Here is a 22,218-nt window from a genome sequence, read left to right as displayed (position 1 = left end):
GAACACCACAGCTATAAAGCTATTTGGAGAAACTTGCACTTGCCCAAACTAAGCCGAGACATACCTTTTCAATCGGAGTGTATCCTGTTTAAGTTAAGGTACGTGAACAGGAAGCTATGGGTCACAAACATCCATCTAGCTGTTGGAAGAGGACACTTCCTAGCTTGTAGCGGTGTCGAAATTAAACTCTGCAGAGCATGGCCCTCCAGGAACTGAGTTTTGTATCCTGGAGTTATCTCCGCCAAACCAGGTAGGTTTTGTCCTAGATACTGAAAAATCACCGTTATCCTTATAACTTCTTTTACATTTTGTGGAGGTTGAATATTCATTATAGCCTCAATCTTTTTCATGTGTGGTCTAACACCACGAGCATAAATGATGTGGCTCAGAAACTGTATGTTTGTCTTAACACATATATACATCATTAAGCTTCAGTCCATCATTAGCATAAATATGTGTCTTTAAGTGTCACTTAAAATAAATATGCTGTTTAAAAAAATATAATAATAATAGTATTTCCTAATTTTTATTAGACAGCAATATATTCGGTCATCGCTTGACTGTTTCAGACAAAAGGCCGAATCCATCAAAGTGCTCTGTTCAAAGGCCAATCCCAGTGATATCACAGAGGATTAAGGATGGAATAATAACATTTATCATTTCTTAAAATGGTATCCTAAGATAAGAATGATCACTAACGTTTATAAAACCACCTAGGCTCTAGATAAATATCATCATGGAAAACTCGACAAAGTAATTTTTTTTTCTAAAACAATGCAGTTTATTAAACATTCAGTAACAAACATACAGCCCATATGAATCAAGAAAAACAATATTTCCATTTCTGTTAGCAAATATACATACAGGCTTCTATACAGTGCTGTCGCAGGTGTATATGCATGAAATCGAGATGTAAAGAACAGAACTGGCTTTATTCTTCAGAGATCTCCAGAGATGCTTTTTTAAAGGAACTAGTTTAGGTGACAACTACTGTTATTACAGAAACTGAATCATATTTGGGGTATTTGTAGATGTGCTGATATGAAATTAGGCTCAGATAATACAGAGCTTATTAATGCAGAGCAGAAGCTTTATACAGCAGGACGTGATGAGGTTAAACTTGAGATGTAACAATTGTCCCAATGTAGTATTCACAGGAGTGTCATGCTGTGTTGTCCTGTGTGATAATTCACTGGCCCTCACTAAACCTGTCTATTAGGCTTCTTCTTTTTTTATTGATGGTGTATTCACTGATATGGTCACATGATCAATTGAAGGCGATTATGAACTATGTTCGTCTGGCCTGTCAAAGCCGATACATAGCTGCTGTAACATTTTGACATATTACACCTCTGACTGCACATACAACACACAGAGCAATTATATAGTCAAACATAAATGTATAACACTTGAAATACCTGAACTTTCCTACCATACATAAATGTGTTTAAAAATAATAAATTAAACAAGAAATTGTGTTTAAGGCTTTTGGGGTTTCTTCCTGGACACTGTGTGGGTATTTAAATAAATAAATAAATTACAATTCAAAAGTTTGAGTTGGAATTTTCTTCTTCTTCTTTTAAATAAATGAATACTTTTATTCAACAGGGATGCTGTATGTTACAGTCTTGGTGAAAACCGTTTTCATCATTGCTAATAAGAAGAAATGTTTCTTGAGCACCAAATCAGCATATTAGAATGATTTCTGAAGAATAATGTGACATTAAATACTGGAGAAATTGCTGCTGAAAATTACATTTTAAAATATAAAACCGTTATGTATTTCTCAATATTTAAGTTTTTAACTGTATATTTGGTTACACTTTATTTTACAGTACATGTACTTACAAGTACTTACAGTGTACCTACAGTGTATCTACTGTACCTAAGAAAGTACTGGTAATATAAGGAAACTAAATGGAGTGGGGCTAGGTTCAGGGTTAATACCTAGTTATTGTAATTACTATAATAAGTACATAGTATGTAAATGAGAAAGAGGACTGTAAAATAAAGTGCTACTGTATTTTTTTCTATAAACGCAGCCTTGGTGAGCAAAATAGATCTCAAAGGTAACTTTAAAAAAATTATTAATCACAGACTTTTGAACGTTATAACGTTAGTCTGCAAATTGTTGTAATTTCAGTTATTAAACTAATTATAACACTCATGACCACATACTATGAAAACTGAATACATTACCGGTTAAATGGTGGATGATCATTTATTTCCACGTGCAGGAATTTGTACAAAAATTCTTACCTGTCAAATATTCTACATTCTTTCAATTAATGAATCTGTGAAAAATATATCTGCTCTACGATGTTGGGTCACTAAATTTCTTTTCACATCAAATTCTGTCATCATTTATTTACTCTCATGTTGCTCCAAACTGAATGAGTTCTGATGTATACTGAGCTAAACGAGTCATTAAACTGAGGAACTGAATGATCTAGATCTTCCCACTGGAGATCTAAAATAACATTTGAACTTCCACATATTCAGATTGGCATTTTATGAGAAATGAACCAACCAAATTCATCCAGCATTATAAATGTCAAACCTGATGTGCCATTTTTTTATATATGTGAACACAAATGAGATTTGTGTGCTTTTTCAATTTAATTACATTGGAAAAGAGCAGCATGTACATTTGTCAAACAAATCTCTTTTTTTTTTAGCAAACCTTCTGAGTCTGGATCAGCACAAGTTAAGTGATGGCAGAATGCTCATTTTTGGTTCAAGTTTTCCTGTAAAACCCCCTCAATAAAACTGAAAATTCAACAGCACCCACTTACTGGTCTGTTTAGGACTCTTACAGATCCAGAACACATCACCCTACGCCTTAATATGATATTCAATAATGTTACTACTTCTAACACTGCGATTCCTGTCTACTTGTAGTTTCTCAATCTATCAACTCATGTCTACTTGTAGTTTCTCAATCAGTCAATTCCTGTCTACTTGTAGTTTCTCAATCTATCAATTCCTGTCTACTTGTAGTTTCTCAATCTATCAATTAATATATACTTGTAGCTTCTTAATCTATCAATTCCTGTCTACTTGTAGTTTCTCAATCTATCAATTCCTGTCTTGTACTTGTACATGTATTTTCTCAATCTACCAATTCTTGTCTACTTGTAGTTTCTCAATCTATCAATTCCGGTCTACTTGTAGTTTCTCAATCAGTCAATTCCTGTCTACTTGTAGTTTCTCAATCTATCAATTCCTGTCTACTTGTAGTTTCTCAATCTATCAGTTAATATCTACTTGTAGCTTCTCAATCTATCAATTCATGTCTACTTGTAGTTTCTCAATCTATCAATTAATGTATACTTGTAGCTTCTTAATCTATCAATTCCTGTCTACTTGTAGTTTCTCAATCTATCAATTCCTGTCTTGTACTTGTACATGTATTTTTTCAATCTACCAATTCTTGTTTAATTGTAGTTTCTCAATCTATCAATTCCGGTCTACTGGTAGTTTCTCAATCTATCAATTAATATCTACTTGTAGCTTCTCAATCTATCAATTCCTGTCTACTTGTAGTTTCTCAATCTATCAATTCCTGTCTTGTACTTGTACATGTATTTTCTCAATCTACCAATTCTTGTCTACTTGTAGTTTCTCAATCTATCAATTCCGGTCTACTTGTAGTTTCTCAATCAGTCAATTCCTGTCTACTTGTAGTTTCTCAATCTATCAATTCCTGTCTACTTGTAGTTTCTCAATCTATCAATTCCTGTCTTGTACTTGTACATGTATTTTCTCAATCTACCAATTCTTGTCTACTTGTAGTTTCTCAATCTATCAATTCCGGTCTACTTGTAGTTTCTCAATCAGTCAATTCCTGTCTACTTGTAGTTTCTCAATCTATCAATTCCTGTCTACTTGTAGTTTCTCAATCTATCAGTTAATATCTACTTGTAGCTTCTCAATCTATCAATTCATGTCTACTTGTAGTTTCTCAATCTATCAATTAATGTATACTTGTAGCTTCTTAATCTATCAATTCCTGTCTACTTGTAGTTTCTCAATCTATCAATTCCTGTCTTGTACTTGTACATGTATTTTTTCAATCTACCAATTCTTGTTTAATTGTAGTTTCTCAATCTATCAATTCCGGTCTACTGGTAGTTTCTCAATCTATCAATTAATATCTACTTGTAGCTTCTCAATCTATCAATTCCTGTCTACTTTTAGTTTCTCAATCTATCAATTCATTTCTTGTACTTGTACTTGTATTTTCTCAATCTATCAATTCCTGTCTATTTGTAGTTTCTCAATCTATAAATTCCTGTCTTGTACTTGTACTTGTAGTTTCTCAATCTATCAATTCCGGTCTACTTGTAGTTTCTCAATCTATCAATTCTCGTCTACTTGTAGTTTCTCAATCTATTAATCACTAAAGGTCTCAAAATTGTGTAACTCCCAGGGCCACAAGTCATAAAGGAGCAGGCCAGTAAACGCTACAGGAAATGCTGAACACATTCCAAATGACATGATATAATGTAAATGACATCTAGTGTTGAAGTACAGCATGTAACATGCTAGAATCTCTTTCCTCCAGCCCACGGTCTCCTCTCATAATGTGTGTCCCATACTGCTGCTGACCAGTCCTTTAACGTTTGTCACAGGTCTGACATCATGCAGCTGTTTGCGGCGGTCTATAAACGCAGCGAGTCTGACTGTGTCCAGCGGTGTTTTGGAGTAATCTCCACTATGAGCGCTGACCCATGGGTGCTGCAGACATGTGGCTGAGCTCGGCCTCTTCCTGGAGTCCTGGTTTAGCATGGACACAATGAACTCTTTGGCAGCCTGGCTAACGCCACTGAAGTACTCGTCAGGAAAGCAGAAGTCCAGCCTGCAGATGTTGACGCAGGTCTCCTCCAGACTCTCGTCCAGGAACGGGGAGACTCCACTGAGCATGACATAGGCCAGCACCCCTACACTCCACACGTCTGTGGACAGGGACACCGGGGTGCCCTGGATGAGCTCTGGAGCGGCAAACTCAGGGTTCCCCAGGAGGAGATGCACATAGCGGTGACCCGAAACCTGTACAGCATCGCCCAGATCCGAGAGCTTCACGCAGGGTACCGGCACATGGAGGTTCACCATCAGGTTTTCAGGCTAAAGAAGAAGAAAGAGTTGAAGACTCAAGAGTCTGCACTAGGTTTCTAAATATCCTTTAGTGGTCAGCTACTTGGTGCTTGCTTGCTTGTTTCTAAGGTGTTTTTAGGACATTGTCATGTGGTTGCTGGTTGGTATATGAGCTTCTAGCTGGTTTTATCAAAGTCCCTTTCAAAGAAAGTCTAGGCAGCAATTTTGGGCTTTTAAAATCTACTCCTATCTAGATGAATGGACAAATGCAAGCCTCAGGACACTGTCATCGGGGACTGGAGCTATTATTGGCAACTGCACAAATGCAATGACTTTTATTTAGAAGATGGGACTTTCTTTTTAAGATCTGTGTAGTGATTCCTTGTTATAAGTGAACCATCTTGGCGTATGCAATCTTTGGCTTTATTTAAGCTTTCAGCATGCTGTTTTGCAGGTGGTTGAGTGTTACTATGCAGCTGCTTATTATTTAGGTTTTATTTGCAGCAGGTTTTTGAAATACTGCTGCATGGCTACTAAGTGTACTGGTGATTGCCAGAGCTTTGCTAAGCAAATTGTAAAGGTGTTCTGCTTCAGATAAGTGTCTGCTAAATTACCACTTTCCAGTAAATAAGCTGTAAATATCTGTTGCATGCTGATGTGATGGTATGATATTTCACCTTGAGGTCCAGGTGAGCTACTCTGCATGTGTGCAGGTGCTGCAGAGCTTCCAGTGTGTCTTTAATGAAGAAAGCCACCTTTTCCTCCATCAGCTCATCGTGAGCCACCAGGTAGTCCAGCAGACGCCCATCCTCAACACTAAACACACACAAATATCATCATATCATTGCACGTAATTAAAAAAATTAATTCAACTCAAGCTCAACTGCCCTTCTATAGAATGCTGCAGGGATGACATCATTTTGAAGGTCATTCCAGAAGTTAGAAGTACTCTGGTTCCAAAAAGGGAGGGGGTTGATAATTGTAGGTCTAAGCTCTGATTTGTACACATTTTGTTCTTCAAGTCTGACCCACTATTTAAGCATGACCCCTGGAATAACGCCACATTACTGTCGGCCCATAATTGTTGTGATGGGCTGCCAGTGGAAGACTATTTGCTTTCTAAATGGATTAACTCACAGCTCCAGAACCAGCATGTAGGCCTTGGGTGACTCATAGGTATCAATCAGCGCCACCAGCTGTGGATGCTGGACGTGACGCAGGATATCAGCCTCATGGGCCACCTGGTCTTTCTTCTGCATCTTCTTACTCACAAACTTCACAGCAACCTCCTTCTTACTGGCCTTACTGAGACACTTCCTGACCACTGAGAAACGACCCCTAAAAACAGAAAACAGCTGTTTTCAGCTGAGTTTGTTACTGACAGGATAAAGAATGATGGACTGCATTAGTATACAGTATATATATATCTCATTACCGTCCAATTTCACCCAATTCTGTGAATGCAGATTCAAAGTTGTCTTTCCACTGGATTCTGGTTCCATCATAAGTTGAGGCTTCATAAAAGAAGGAGAAAAAAAAAAAAGAGTAATGAGAAATGTGTTTGGAACAGTTGCACTATGGCTCTGTTCCAAAACCTAGTGTTGCCTACCTATATACACAGAACCATTTCAGACAATACTTTATAGGCATCATAGATGTGCTTCCAAAACACTAAGGCAGCATTTCTTTCCTTATAGGATACTTGATTTTGGCTAAAATGGAAGGCTAGAATGGACTTTTAAATTAAATGAAAACTACTCAAGCATCTAAAATACAGGTAGGTTTTATTAATAATGGCACAGCTGATGAGTGGAGGGCTGGTGAACTCTGTAGGATATCTAAGAGTTTTCACACAAAAATGAACAATTTAATCGTAGTTATGCCATTACAAAATCGTCACAAATTTCGACTTTGGGGTTGTTCTTGGTTAATAAATGTACTGTTGTTCAACGTTAGTTCCTGATGATGCTCTTTGGATTTATTATTAAATGATTAATTTATACAATTAATAATGAGTTTACATATGACAAAACTGACATAAATAAATGAGACTACTCTAGATTCATGTACTTTCTGACCCAATGCGCTTTCAAGAAAATCAATTCTGGTTATGATCCTGTAGAAGACTGCTACCTTGAGGAAGGCAGTTCAGTTGGGACAAGTACTTAAGGTTGATTTGATTGTATTGACCTGTGCTTGGTAATGTCACCATGTTGGAGGGGTCACTGGGAGGGCTGATGCCCCAGGGGTTACTGGCACTGACTCTGAACTGATAATGGCCACCAGGAATCAGATCCTCAATCTTCACACACACATCTGCAGTGGAGACCACCGACTGCTGCCACACCAGAGAGTCTGCACACAAATACAGACACACAAACGTCAACCTGGATGTTTCAGTAAACAGACATTATAGGGTTTGGGGTGAATGAACAGAATGACACACATTCATACATCACAAGATTAATTTTGCAGACAGAGTAATATGTATGGATTTGGATAATGGGGTTATATTTTGTGCTTCTGTGGAAACGCAGGAAATCTTATGTCAGTAGTCTACTTATTTAGTACATATATTTAACTCAGGCATGCAGCAAAACTGTTTTCAGCATTGATAATAATCAGAAATGTTTATTGAGCACAAAATCTGCATATTAAACTGATTTCTGAAGGATCATGTGACACTGAAGACTGGAGTGATGATGCTGAAAATTCAACTTTACCATAACAGGAAAAAAATGACAATTCAAAATATATCAACATGGAAAACAATTCATTTAAATTGTAATATTGTTTCATGATTAACCATGTTTTTGATCAAATAAATGCAGCCTTGGCATGCATAAAAGTCTGAATACAGAGTAGTTGATGATATGTAAATGTGATATGCTAATTAGCTTACGAGAACATAGATTTCTGAATTAACTCTTTAGTTTCAAACAATGTTGTTGAGGATTGACGAGGAATGTCATTCTTTTATGGCGAGTTTATTCTTATTTCTAAATTGCATTTTTATTATTTCAAATGAGTACAGTTTGTAGTTTTCCACTGCATTACCTCTTTAAGTGTTTCTGTCTGTTTTGAGATGCTGATTTTACAGCTGTGTAAGTGTTTCTACCTTCCTGCCTGTATTCCACAGTGTAGCAGGAGATGGCAGCGTTTCCTGAGCTGGCTGGAGGAAGCCAGTGCACGATCACTGCGGTGCTGCTGGCTTCCTGTGCCATGGGACGAGCAGGGGCTGCTGGGATACCTGCCCCAGAGAACATCTGGACATTAAAACATGTGGAAAGATAGAGTTGTACAATCCCCATCTTTATTCCTCCGTTTCTTTTACCTTGTACTTTAATAGATGCAGATGAGGAGGCAGTGCCGTGATCATTCACAGCCACACACGTGTAGATGCCAGTGTCCTGAGGCATCAGATTACAGATCTTCAACACTATATCACCCGATTCCCTACAGAGAGAGAGAGAGAGAGAGAGAGATGACGTAGAGATCAGTCTTTCACATCACCGGTTGAATTTTGGCCCTCTTTTCTTTGTAGAACTGCTTTTTTTCCACCACACTGGATGGGTTTAGAGCATGAAATTCCTATTTAAGGTCCTTTAAGGTCTGAAGTACGCCACTCCAATATTTATTTATTTTTAGCCATTCAGAGGTGGACTTACTCCTATGCTTTGAAGGATTGCCTTGCTTTATAGCTCGAGACTGGTAGATTCATTCAAAAAAAAAAATTTCCCCAAATTATTGCAAGCTTTCAAAGTTAAGCATCTTCTGCCACCACCATGCTTGGTCAAAGGTATGAGGATTTAAAAAATATATATATATTTTTCACTTTTGACTCTTTAGTCCACAAAATAGTCTGGCAGTGGTTTTCGTCTCGCCTCTGTTCTATGGATGCCATTTTTGGCCAGTATGTTTTAGTTAGTGTAGTCATGAACACTGGCATTTACTGTTACAAAAAAGCCCTCAAGTTCCTACAATGCTGTCCTTGGTTCTTTTGTGACTTCCTTGATGAGTCTTCACTGTGCTTTTGAATGAATTTCTGAAGGTCTGCCTCTTCTACCAATAATGGGACGGTTAAATAACAATGAGACTTATGAGTCTACATGTGTGCAGTTTTCCCACTGAACAAATTCAGAAGACATGGTCTGAACTCTAATGTAAAACATTCCTTTGTTCCTCAACACCTTTCCTGAAGACAAGCAGTCTCTTAAATTCAAATAATTTACTGTAATAGTGCACACTATAATTTCAACATTTCACTACAGGATGGATTGTATCCAAAGCACTAGTGTTTCTTGGTGGTGACTGATTGTGGACTTGTACCTAATGTTGATAGTGAATCGGTTATTGTTCACCAGCAGACTTTGATCGGGTCCTTTCAGGGTGATTGTGGGCTTGGGTCGAGCACACACTTTACAGCACAGGACCACCGTCTCCCCCAGAACACACGTCACGTCCACTAGAGGGGTCAGGAACTCCGGAGCCACTGTACGTGTGTATTTATACAGGACAAAGTCACTCTGATGGACACTGACTTTTATTTTCTCTTTCATTTCACTTCATTCAAAGAGAACATCATCAAACGGAACATCACTGCATCTGTACATATTAATAAACTCACCCTCCTGGATGAAATTAGGATTTAGTAACTGTAAAACAGACAGGAGGAGTGTTACAGGTGCATACTTTAAGCATTCTAGACTATCAGTCACACATAAAGCACTGAATCTTTCTGCAAACACACACACACACACACACACACACACACACAGAGAGTAAAAGAGTAAGAGTAAGTTTTATGTTGTGTCATTTCAGCACAAGCCAACAGAGGGCAGTACCTTACATTACATGATAGACACCAGCTGTATTTGAAATTACATACTATTTTTTATTTATTTTATATATCTAAAGATAATGGGGGAATTGGAAGTGTAGCATCTTAGTTTGCTATTTCAATTTCGGCCACTGTGTATGTTCAGAATAGCAAACAAGCATACTAATAATATCATGAATCCAGACCAAATACATTGGCCAAAATAACATCCAGAGCACACTGCTTGTGATTTCCAGAAAGGGTTTATTTTAGACTTCCTTAAATCTTTATAGCTGTAGTTATCATCATTGGTGCATGTTAAAAGCCCTTTATGCCAGTCACTCCATATGATTAGTTAATATAATAATTTACCAACAACAACTTAGCCCTCATGTAATAAGAGGTTCAGATATTTCTTCAGATTAGAGCTTTAAAAAGCTTATCTATTTACTATTAAACTGAGTTTATTACAAGATAACAACAACAAAAATAAAAAATTGGGCTTATTGGGCAGCATGCATTGAGATCAGCATCTCTACCTCCATACTAGGTTTGGGGTCTAGTTCATCCTCACAGTCGGACTCATCTGAGCTGCGGGAATCCTGTGGTTTGGGTTGAGAGAGAACACGGTTACACACTTACATTTACAGGAATACAGAGGGACGCAGAACTCCAGGCCAAAACAACAGGAATGTTTCAAATTTAGTACTTATTAGTGTGATTAATCACAAAACAAGATTGCTACAAATGACGGAATTTTATACTATGGTATTTTACCAAAGAAAAAAAAATAAATAGAAACCTGATTCGAAAATAGTTGGGACACTGTACAAATTGTGAATAAAAACAGAATGCAATGATGTGGAAGTTTCAATTTTCAGTATTTTATTCAGAATACAACATAGATGACATATCAAATGTGTAAACTGAGAAAATGTATCATTTTAAGGAATAAATAAGTTAATTTTATATTTCATGGCATCAGCACATCTCAAAAAAGTTGGGACAAGGCCATGTTTAGCACTGTGTGGCATCCCCTCTTCTTTTTATAACAGTCTGCAAACGTCTGGGGACTGAGGAGACAAGTTGCTCAAGTTTAGGAATAGGAATGTTGTCCCATTCTTGTCGAATACAGGCTTCTAGTTGCTCAACTGTCTTAAGTCTTCTTTGTCACATCTTCCTCTTTACGATGCACCAAATGTTTTCTATGGGTGAAAGATCTGGACTGCAGGCTGGTCATTTCAGTACCCGGATCCTTCTTCTACGCAGCCATGATGTTGTAATTGATGCAGTATGTGGTCTGGCATTGTCACGATGGAAAATGCAAGGTCTTCCTTGAAAGAGACGACATCTGGATGGGAGCATATGTTGTTCTAGAACTTGGATATACCTTTCAGCATTGATGGCACCTTTCCAGATGTTTAAGCTGCCCATGCCACACACACTCATGAAACCCCATACCATCAGAGATGCAGGCTTCTGAACTGAGCGTTGATAACAACTTAGGTTGTCCTTGTCCTCTTTAGTCTGGATGAGATGGCATTGCAGTTTTCCAAAAAGAACTTCAGATTTTAATTCGTCTGACCACAGAACAGTTTTCCTGTTCTCTGAGAAACTCCTTTCTGATATTTCTCCACTATTTTTCACCTCAGCATTGGGGGAATTGGTGGTCCTCTGCCACTGAAAGACACTGCCACTCTGAGAGGCTCATTTTATACCCAATCATGTTGCCAATTGACCTTATAAGTTGCAAATTGGTCCTCCAGCTATTCCTTATATGTACATTTAACTTTTCTGGCCTCTTATTACTACCTGTTCCAACTTTTTGGGAATGTGTAGTTCTCATGAAATCCAAAATGAGACAATATTTGGCATGACATTTCAAAATTAGATTTCTAAGTTTATAAGATTTGTAAATTATTCCATTCCTTTTCTTACTCACAATTTGTACAGTGTCTAAGGCCTCTTATTACTACCTGTTCCAACTTTTTTGGAATCGGGTTTGTAAAAAATAAATAAAAAATATTTCACTAATTTATTGAGATTATAAATAAAGACCAAAATAAAGGGTAATTTTTTTTTAAAGAGGCAAACAAACCCTACCCAACCTTTAAATTTACATGTAGTTGTATTCCTCTAAAATTGTAAGCAGGTTATGCAGTAATCATTCAGCTTTTCAATGTAAAATGCATAACAACTATATAAATTTGAAGAATAAAAAACATTAGAACATTCGAAAATATTTGGGTCAGTATCACGCGGTCATTGGATGAGTGACGTGTTCAGTGTTTATTTCCACACAGGTGAAGATGCAGCCCACACACACACACACACACACACACACACACACACACACACACACAAACACAAACACAAACACACACCCTCATCCTCCTACTCACTTTCACAGTGACTTTGCTGCTGAGAATTTCCTTCGGCTTATGCAGTCCATTCTCAACTTTAATGTCACTTTTGAGGAGTGCACTGTCCTTCTCTGCACGCTTGCGAGCACGAAGTGTGTTCCACGAGAGAGATTTCCTGTCATGTCAAAACATCAGGTTGTCAAACCTACACATGCTGCTGGAGATGCAAATCTAACAGCGAGAAAAAATAATAAAAAATGCTTGGGCAGGAGGGCTTATTTCGGGAGGGAAACAAGGATATATATATATATATATAGTGGTGTGCATAGATTCTTTTTTTTAAATCTAGATTAAAATGGCACATTTGAATTCTGCCGAAGGCATTTAGAATATGTGTGCTACCCAAATAAAATAATGACTAAAAGTAAATCTTTGAGAATGGGTTTCTCAAGACAGGTGGTGCATTAGACCAGGGGCTCATCTCCTGTTTCCAAATGTTTCCGAAATTTTTGTACGCGTATTTTCGTATCCGTGATCCAAAAAATTTGTCACGCACAGAGACCTTGTACACTGAGTCCGATGCGTATTAATCAATGCATTACGAAAAAAAAAAACTAAATAATAAAGAATGTCATCTTCAAATAGTGAGGATGATTTTTGTCCTTTCTCGTCTTAAAAAGAGAAAAAGAAAGAGGAAATATTGGGTCCATCCACTCCTGCGATCGTGTAGAGAGGAAGCAGTTCCACCTCCTTATCAAAAAGAGCGGGATTATCCAGAACGATTCAAAGTTTACTTTAGATTGTCAATGGTTCAGTTTTATGTTTGCTAGCGATACTGGAGCCACATATATATATAAAAAAGACCACCAATTTCCTTAACAGAGACTGGATGTCTAAGGTACCGCACACACACACACCGTTTACAGGGACTTGATGTGCTATAATTATAGCCGTGATATAATAATATTTGTTGTATTTTTACATTTACATTTAATCATTTAGCAGACGCTTTTATCCAAAGCCACTTACAAATGAGAACAATAGTTGCAGTCAGGTCAACAAGAGAAAAACAACAGTATACAAGTGCCATGACAAGTCTCAGTTAGTCTAGTATAGAACCCATAGGCAGGTTTTTTGTTTTTTTTATTAAACGAAAAGACAAGAAAAGGAAAAGTGCTTGTATTAGTTGGTTAAGTGCTGTCGAAAAAGATGAGTCTTTAGATGTTTCTTGAAAATGAGTAAAGACTCTGTATGAGTTGAGATTGGGAGGTCATTCCACCAGCTGGGCACAGTCCAGTAAAAGGTCCGTGAGAGTGATTTTGAACTTATTTGGGATTGCATCACAAGGCAACATTCACTTGCAGGGCGCAAACTTCTGGAGGGCACATAAGATTTAACCAGTGAGTTTAGGTATATTGGTGTCGTGCCAGTGGTCATCTTTCAGGCAAGCATCAGTACCTTGAATTTGATGCGAGCGGCTACTGGTAGCCAGTGTAACCTGATGAGGAATGGAGTTAACGTGAGCTTTTTTTGGCTCATTGAGGACAACCCTCGCTGCTGCATTCTGGATCAATTGCAGAGGCTTGACAGTACATGCAGGAAGGCCCGCCAGGAGAGCATTACAATAGTCCAGTCTGGAGAGAACAAGAGCTTGGACAAGAAGTTGGGTGGCTTGCTCTGACAGGAAGGGTCTTATCTTCCTAATGTTGTATAAGGCAAACCGCAGGACTGGGTCATTGCAGGACTGGGTCATTGTAGCAATGTGGTCTGTGAAGCTTAACTTATGATCCATCACAGCTCCTAAGTTTCTGGCTGTCCTCGAAGGAGTTATGGTTGATGAGCCCAGCTGTATAGAGAAGTTGTGATGAAGCAATGGGTTAGCTGGAATCACCAGGAGTTCAGTCTTTGTAAGGTTAAGCTGAAGGTGATGGTCATTCATCCAGCTAGAAATGTCACTCAGACAGGCTGAAATGCGAGCAGCTACCGTCGGGTCATCTGGTTGGAATGAGAAGTAGAGTTGGGTGTCATCAGCATAGCAGTGATAAGAAAAGCCATGCTTCTGAATGACAGATCCTAAAGATGTCATGTAGATGGAGAAGAGAAGTGGTCTAAGTACTGAGCCTTGAGGAACCCCAGTAGAAAGTTGTTGTGACTTAGAAACATCACCCCTCCAAGACACAATGAAGGATCTGTCAGAGAGGTAGGACTTAACCCACAGGAGTGCGGTTCCAGGGATGCCCATCTTTCTGAGGGTGGACAGGAGAATCTGGTGATTAACGGTGTCAAAAGCAGCAGACAGGTTCAGTAAGATGAGTACGGAGGATTTTGAAGCTGCTCTTGCCAGTCGCAGGGCTTCAGTAACCGAGAGCAGAGCAGTCTCAGTTGAGTGGCCACTTTTGAAGCCAGATTGGTTGCTGTCCAGGAGGTTGTTCTGTACAAGGAATATAGAAAGCTGAACACAGCTCGCTCAAGTGTCTTTGCAATGAATGAAAGAAGGGATACCGGTCTGTAGTTTTCAAGAAGCGCTGGATTTAGAGATGGTTTCTTGAGCAGTGGGCTTACCCGAGCCTGCTTGAATGCTGAGGGAAATGTTCCAGAGTGAAGAGAGGAGTTGATAATGTGAGAAAGTGAAGGTATGACTGAAGAAGAGATCACTTGTATTTTTGATACAATAATATTATACATGATTGTAGGTATCTGAGCAATTTGGCTAGGTATACATCCACGCTATAATATCAAGGTGAAAGTCATCATAGCTTGCGTAGTAAGACCCAGCTCCTAACCCAACTTTGAGAATAGATTAAATGGCGATATTTTTTTTTTTATCGCCGATAACGGCCCACCACTAATATATATATACTGTATAATATATACCCTTGGATAGTATAAGAGAATTCTTTTGAAAAAGTCTTACAGACTCCAAAATGTTGAATGGTAGTGTATGTATATAAATCAGTGAATCTATTTGCTTCCACCATGATGGAAACAGGTTTATGTGACAACAGCAGTCATGGATATCATTCACAGCAAACACTTTCACACACAAACCTTCACTGTCGAGGGAAGCAGAGGTTAGTACAAACACAAAACAAGTGTTCTACACACTACATTACAAAATCAAATTAACGAAAATAAATAAATCAAAATAAGGTGCACCACTTATACACTGTAAACTAAACGGATCTCTAACTCTTAGCATTGTTATTCTTTGTGAAATTATTATTGTAATAAAACAATCTATTTGACTGAGTCATGCGCATGTCAAAAGTTTATTTTACATATTTAATATAATACATTTCAAATCATTAGTTACACTACAACATTGCAAATGTAGTTCTATTGCACAAACCTGACTTCATTAATGAAGGTTCACTTAAATAGTGCAAAAAGCTCTTTACAGGAATGTGCTACAAACAGTAAACAAACCAACAATATTTACAGTAAATGGGCAACATGTGATCTATAGAAGAAAAAAATCTATACAAAAATACAATTAAAACAAATACACAACCTATAAAAAATTGCCATAGACAACAGTATATGTTCTCCATCAGGAGAAATAGGCCCAATTCTTCTATGAAAAAGGCCTTTCTTTCACCTTTTTTAAAAATTGTATTTTATTTTCACACACAAAAAAAATATCAACAAAAAAAAAGACAAAGAAACAAAAAGTGTCCGTTTCCACACTGATGTAAGATTCTTCACAAATCCTCAGTCTACAAAATAACAATGCTGTGGCTTTGCTAAAGTCCTTTCAACATTTTTCTGCCTTGGATTTTAACTTTTAGCCAAGAAAACAAAACAAAACAAAACAAAATAAATAAAATCAAAACTTAGAAAAGGGTCCAAATCATCCGGGTTAGTTCCAACAGAATGGGGTGGGGGTGTTCAAAAACGAGCGTGCAGTCTTAAACAGTCCAACCAGAGCTCCAGTTAGTGCTGATTGACACTTACTTGATGTTTGAGTCTGGAGCAGTGTCTATGAGGGGTTTAGCGAGGGGGCTCAGGATGTGTCCCGGGACCCAGCCCTCCGCGGCCGGCGACTGGCTGTTAGCGGGTCGGTACACCAGGTACATGTTCTGCTGGTTAGTGGCCAGAATCTGCACCGTCTCACCCTGCGTGACGCAGATCTCGTTCTCTTTCAGTGCATTATAGTCCTGAGTCACCATCAGGGAGGACGACGTACCATTACAGCCCACACCAGAAAACTGCTGTAGGAAACACACACACCGCATACAGAGACAAAAACATAATAATATACGGTTAAACTACTTAATATGTCAACCAGACTTTAACTTCAGTAGTCAAGAAAACATTAACACATTTACATAGTATATCTAGAATATGGAGTTATGTAATGCACAGCATATGTTAAATGGGAGTGAGAACAATAAAGGCTTGTTTCAAGAATCCAGTTAGGTAAGCTGTCAGAATGGGTCATGGACTGTAACTGTTCCTAAGCATTATTTTGCAATATGGTCATGTGACTAACTAGAGGTGGGGTAGTCGATGAATTAACTACCATCCGAAACTCACAGATGAATCATGCAAATACTTTTGTACAGACACCACCTTAGAAAAACAACATCATTCATCTATGGCTTTCTACGAGCCACCATAAGCTCTAGCATGCAGATGTTTAATGATGTGTCCTCACCCTGAGGGATCTGTCCGAGTCGTGGCACGGACCACCGTTGGAGGTAGTTAGCTTTACTGGAGTGGAGCTCCGTCCAGACAGAGAGGGTTTCTCTGCCCCAAGGGACACAGTGGAGCTGGGTCTGCTGTTGGACTGACCCGTTCGCCCGCCGCTGGAGGAGTTTCGGGTCAGAGACTGAGAGCCGCTGCGCTCCTTCTGATACTCGATGGGAGACTGCAGAGCTGTAGACAGATGCACCAATGCTTTCAACAGCTCAACCAAAGGAGAGTTTATTAGATTCATATCAACGTGACGTCTTACCTGACAAGAAGTTGCTCTGTAAGTCAAGTAGCTCGGTGATATGCTGAAGCCAGAGCTGTTTGATGTCTGTGTTTGCTGCTTGCAGGGTGAACCGTTCGGCTGACCGACGACACGACAGCACAAACTTACACGGATCGTTTTCCACATGCTCCTCTAGGCCAAGGAAGCTCACCTGCACACACACAAGTCACTATCACACCTACACACATCAGATGTGATTTCCACTACTCCCTAAAAGTAAAGCCACGACCAAAGACACAGATTAGTTGTGTTTAACACACTGCTTTGCGAGCTTTGAAACCTTTGCGAATAATTTGTTTCGAACCAGTGATTCTGAGTGTGTATCAAAATGCCAAAGTATGTGATATCATCAGTAAATGAAGATTTGTTGAGTCATAACTTAATATTTCGACATTTCAATGGTTCAACACTAGGGGGCAAGCTTTGTGACTCCATGAACTAGTGTCTATATGGTTTTATACAAATGCAGACATTTTTAATGACACATTTGTGTAATAAAAAGGAAGAGTTGTAGTTAATAGTCTCTTATTGGCCTGATTAGTAATGCTCTTCATAAAACAAACAAACAACAAAATTGTACATTACAATAAAATAACATAAGATACAGATACTTAATATTTAATGATATTGATGATTTGTTAAAAGCAATCAATAAAACATTTGCAATGTTTTGTGAACTGTGTTTTAATCACTGTTGGGAACGTTACTTTAAAAAAAGTAATTAGTTACAGTTACTCACTACTTGTTCCAAAAAGTAACTGAGTTAGTAACTGAATTACTCTCTAATTAAAGTAACTCGTTACCAGGGAAAGTAACTATTTGTGTTACTGTTTAAAGAAAAAAAAGTTGCTATATGTCAAAGAATTTGTATTTTTTGAGCAGTTTTAACAAGTCAGTTGAAATGAGTAGAATAGACAGGTGTTCGTACATAACTTTCAATATTTACTGCACGTCAACAGACAGCAAGAGTTTTGTCCTGCACTTCAAGTTTTATCTTTGTAAGAAAAGTGTTTTTGGCCACTAGCTTTGTAGATGCGTGTGTCGTTGTGAGATGCTTCATTAAATTAGAGTTGCTTACAACGGATGTCGACAAAGTCTTTGATACTGGACATATGTACACATTACATTCACGTTCTTGCCTTTGACCACATTGAATTTGAAATAGTGCTTATATCTCCACCTTGAAAATGCCAACTTTTCATCGGATTGCTCCCGACTCGCCATTTCTGCTGCTTCTGCGAATCTGTGTAGCTGTTGCGTGTGTGTGAGGCACCACTGACGCGTGTGCCGGCATGTGTGTAAAAACACTGGCTCTGATTGGCTACCATGAAACACATGACTCTGCCTTAGCCAAGCATAATCTCATTATTAACCCACCTCCTCACTAGCTGTGTGAGCCAGGGCTGCTTTCGGATTATACACAGTTTATTCAATTAATGCATAGTAACGCACCGCATTTAACGTCCAGTAATGCTTACGGCGTTATAACGACGGGGAAAAGTAATTAATCAGATTACCCCGTTACTGAAAAAATAACGTCGTTACCTAACGCCGTTCTTTTAAACGCAGTTATTCCAAACACTGGTTTTAATGCATTTTTGGGTTGCATTTTCATTTCATTTGCAGGCATCACCAGCAGGTGGTATTCAATGTGCTTCAAATCAAAAACATTTTTTGCAAAGCACTAGTGCACTTGTTTTTAAGGTTCAAAAACTATCATTTCTACGACCTTGTGGAAAAAACTAATTCGTGCAAATAAACCTCAAGGCTTTAGGAATAAAAAACACCCCCCCCCCCACACAAAACTTTGAATACTTTGGGCTTAAACATGCTCTATGACTAACAGTGGTGTGGTTACCTTGATGCTCTTTTTAAACTGGTATCCTGGCGTAGACGAGCCTTTGCGTAAGAGCTCGCTGAAGATGACGATCTGTTCAAACAGGAAGACCCTGCGCTCCTTACTGCGGGACAGAACGCCAGAGTCCTGCTCCGTCACGAAGAACGTCTCCTGCTGCAAGAGCTTTCCCTGACTCGTCAACTTCCCCTGAAACACACAAACAGATCAGTCTGAGAGAGAGAGAGAGAGAGAGAGAGAGAGAGAGAGAGAGAGAGCGGGAGCAATAGCATACATCAAATATGGTAAATGGAAACTCAACTTCCACTTACAATATTTGACACATTCTTTGCATGTGACAAATCTTGACAACGAAGAGACAGATATCACTCGGGTTTCATTACAAAAATGTCAACTGTGTTTCAAAGATGATAGATAGTCTTCTGGGTTAGCTTTCCATAAGCTTGCACTGCTGAAACTTCAGAAAGAGTAGCACAGTGAAGCTGTTTGCAGTTTACCTCAAATCCTTGCAGTCTTCCCAGGTTCATCATGTCATTGCACAGCTTGGGCACCTGGGACATCAGGTCTACAGCTCTCTGTCAGAGAAACCCAACAAAAACCTGGATGAAGTAGAAGCAGCTTCAACAAACTTTACAAAAATATAAAATACATTGTCCTCGCATTATGACTGACCTTTATAATTAGGCAAGTGAGCGCACTAGCTTCATTTTTACCTCTATATCCTGACAATGCAATCCTGCCTTCGCGCTGTACTTCAAGAAGTCCTTAAGCAATAAAGAAATATCGAAGAAATTATGTACATTGATAAAACATTATATTGATGTTATCGATCACAGCATCAACGACTCCTTTTCTACTGTACCTTTAATAAAAGCTGGTATTTAGTGATTCTCTGAATGGGTTTGATGAGAAAATCACTGATGCTCAGCCTTGAGTTGATGTCTTGCTGGATCCCCTGTGAGCCCAGACAGACACATAAATATAAACTCGCAATGAGTAATTATTATCATTTGTATTTTTATTTTTAGATTGCAGCAGGAATGAGTCCTAAAGCCAGGAAACGATTCTTTAAACATTTTAATAGGTCTGTTTTAATAATCTAATAATCTAATAATTTAATACTTTAGGTTTTTATTGCAGTAAAGTGCGTCTCACCTCAAAGTATGAATCGTATTCTGCAACAATGAATTCAGATTTGGGTTTGTTTTGGCAGTAAACCACATACATGTGCAGTCTTCTCTCCTACACAGACAGAAACAGGACACACTTCATGAGCAACGCACGGCTAAAACGGCTAACAGACCTGACGGCAGTCACATACTCACATGTTTACAGAACAGCTCGGGCAGCTTTTCTTGATCTTCAAGACATTTTTCCAGTTCGCCGACAAAAAAGCTTCAGACAGCACCAGAATTAGACACTTTCTGTTCGTTTCTCATTAAGAGGAGCTGAGAGAATCAGAGATGCTTACTCTTTGTGCCAGTCATAGATCTGGTGAATGTTTCCGAAGACGATCTTATCTTTTCCTCTCATATCATCAGGAACTCCTTTCTCCTCTATTCTCGTCATAAACAACTTCAGAATAAAATAGTTCATATGAGCCACTTGTCAAAACACAATCACCCAGAGTAAAAACTGATGTAATGCAAATGAGGAATATGCAAACAGCTTTGATCTAAGAATACAAATGAAGGAGGATAAAGTCATACTAGAGACATCATTTTCATGCTAAAGCAAAACTATGCCTTTAGTCACAGAATTAAGTAATCTTATGGTGTCAGGATGTCAGCTATTCTCACCTCGACCACGATACCCAAATCTTTCACGTAGTCTTTTTCTGTCTGGATTAATTCATTCAGAACAAACCTACAATAGGACAAAGATAAAGTGAACAAATGGACACAAAAAAGGGGTCAGGTTATCACTCTTTTAAGGGTGTAGCAGAATGAAAATAAAAATTGCCTACAGAGATGCCCATAAATCTCTCTATTTAATGAGAGCCATATTGTTCAGGGAGATGACTTTCTCAACGTTGCCTGAACTTTTTATTTCTCAATCTTTTGACAATCTCTCAATATTTATGCACTCACTCACTCACAGAAATGGCTCATGTAAGCACGTTTCTGCCAGTTATTTAACTTTTTTCTTCCTAACTACAAGTCTGTATCTCACAATACTGAGAAAAAAGTACATTTTGAGATTTAAACTCGAAATTCTGAAAAAAAAAAAACTGAATTAATTGTGAGATAAAGTCACAATAATTTTTTTTTTTTTCAGTGGCGGAAACGGGCTTCCATAATGGCTTGGAATGGTGCTGCATTTATTTTTATTATTTTATAATTTGTTTCATAAGAATTATTATTATTTTTTTTATTTGTTGTTTTTTTTTTTTTTTTTTTTACCAAAAAACATTTTAATTTAGTAAAAATCTAGTTTAAAATAAGCAATGTTTTCCACACTAGTTCTCACTAAATAAATAAACAACCATTCATTTATATATTTCAATATAATAATATTAATTAATGCATTTCACATTAGGTATATTTTTTATGCATGTGACAACACATAAATTATATATTAGGTTAATCCCAACCTGAAAGCCAAACTATAAAAACTATATTTTATAAATAGGAAACAAATACATAAATCAGGTGCCCTTACATTACATTAGTGGCAGCACAAACAACCTGTGACGTGGTCACTAGGACATGAAATCAGACCTGCTATATCTGTAGAATTTACTCCCAGACCAACCCCAATGAGTGAAGCACGTGGGTCTTACATTCGTCCACGCAGTGCTTTGGCTTTCTTCTCCAGTTCGGGGTCTCTGGGAGGCACTGGGCTCTGCTCTGCTGGGTTCACGGAGCTGAATCCTGGGTACGAGCCTGGCTCCAGTGTCTAGAGGAACAGAGACACATGCAAATACTGTACAAGAGACTCCAATCAGAGCCAGGTCTGATGTGGTAGAACACACACTGTAATTGAACTTCATGAATTTAAATATAAATATATATTTAATGCACTGCTCATGCACCTCCAGGAACAGAGTTGGGAAACAATGTCATACCCTACATCCCAATTTAAGGTCTCAAGACATGTTTCAGAA

The 22,218-nt window shown here is 38.2% G+C and overlaps 1 protein-coding gene across 3 annotated transcripts in view; it reads right to left on the bottom strand.

Annotated features, from left to right (window-relative positions):
- Window positions 1-2,858: 2,858 nt before the first annotated feature.
- The window catches only part of kalrna (kalirin RhoGEF kinase a), a 197,368-nt gene continuing 178,008 nt past the window's right edge, over window positions 2,859-22,218 (bottom strand). The window contains exons 38-60 of one of the 3 annotated variants that reach the window (XM_026218614.1): window positions 21,895-22,010; window positions 20,912-20,978; window positions 20,584-20,687; window positions 20,438-20,507; window positions 20,268-20,354; window positions 19,975-20,067; window positions 19,826-19,876; window positions 19,610-19,687; window positions 19,116-19,301; window positions 17,237-17,408; window positions 16,937-17,157; window positions 16,234-16,490; window positions 12,319-12,454; window positions 10,456-10,518; window positions 9,725-9,752; window positions 9,427-9,589; window positions 8,432-8,553; window positions 8,216-8,347; window positions 7,288-7,452; window positions 6,533-6,611; window positions 6,235-6,435; window positions 5,775-5,913; window positions 2,859-5,127 (exon numbers count right to left, since the gene is read on the bottom strand). In XM_026218614.1, coding sequence (XP_026074399.1) covers window positions 4,582-5,127; window positions 5,775-5,913; window positions 6,235-6,435; window positions 6,533-6,611; window positions 7,288-7,452; window positions 8,216-8,347; window positions 8,432-8,553; window positions 9,427-9,589; window positions 9,725-9,752; window positions 10,456-10,518; window positions 12,319-12,454; window positions 16,234-16,490; window positions 16,937-17,157; window positions 17,237-17,408; window positions 19,116-19,301; window positions 19,610-19,687; window positions 19,826-19,876; window positions 19,975-20,067; window positions 20,268-20,354; window positions 20,438-20,507; window positions 20,584-20,687; window positions 20,912-20,978; window positions 21,895-22,010 — 3,276 coding nt within the window. In that variant the 3' untranslated portion in view covers window positions 2,859-4,581. Of the gene's footprint in view, window positions 5,128-5,774; window positions 5,914-6,234; window positions 6,436-6,532; window positions 6,612-7,287; window positions 7,453-8,215; window positions 8,348-8,431; window positions 8,554-9,426; window positions 9,590-9,724; window positions 9,753-10,455; window positions 10,519-12,318; window positions 12,455-15,525; window positions 16,491-16,936; window positions 17,158-17,236; window positions 17,409-19,115; window positions 19,302-19,609; window positions 19,688-19,825; window positions 19,877-19,974; window positions 20,068-20,267; window positions 20,355-20,437; window positions 20,508-20,583; window positions 20,688-20,911; window positions 20,979-21,894; window positions 22,011-22,218 lie in introns of those variants that run through there. The other 2 variants (XM_026218612.1, XM_026218613.1) reach the window with 2 other exon arrangements.

Source organism: Carassius auratus, chromosome 34 (assembly GCF_003368295.1).
Source record: "Carassius auratus strain Wakin chromosome 34, ASM336829v1, whole genome shotgun sequence".
Lineage (NCBI taxonomy): Eukaryota > Metazoa > Chordata > Actinopteri > Cypriniformes > Cyprinidae > Carassius > Carassius auratus.
Note: the sequence above shows the minus strand (reverse complement) of the source record. Positions and strands in the feature narration are given on the sequence as shown.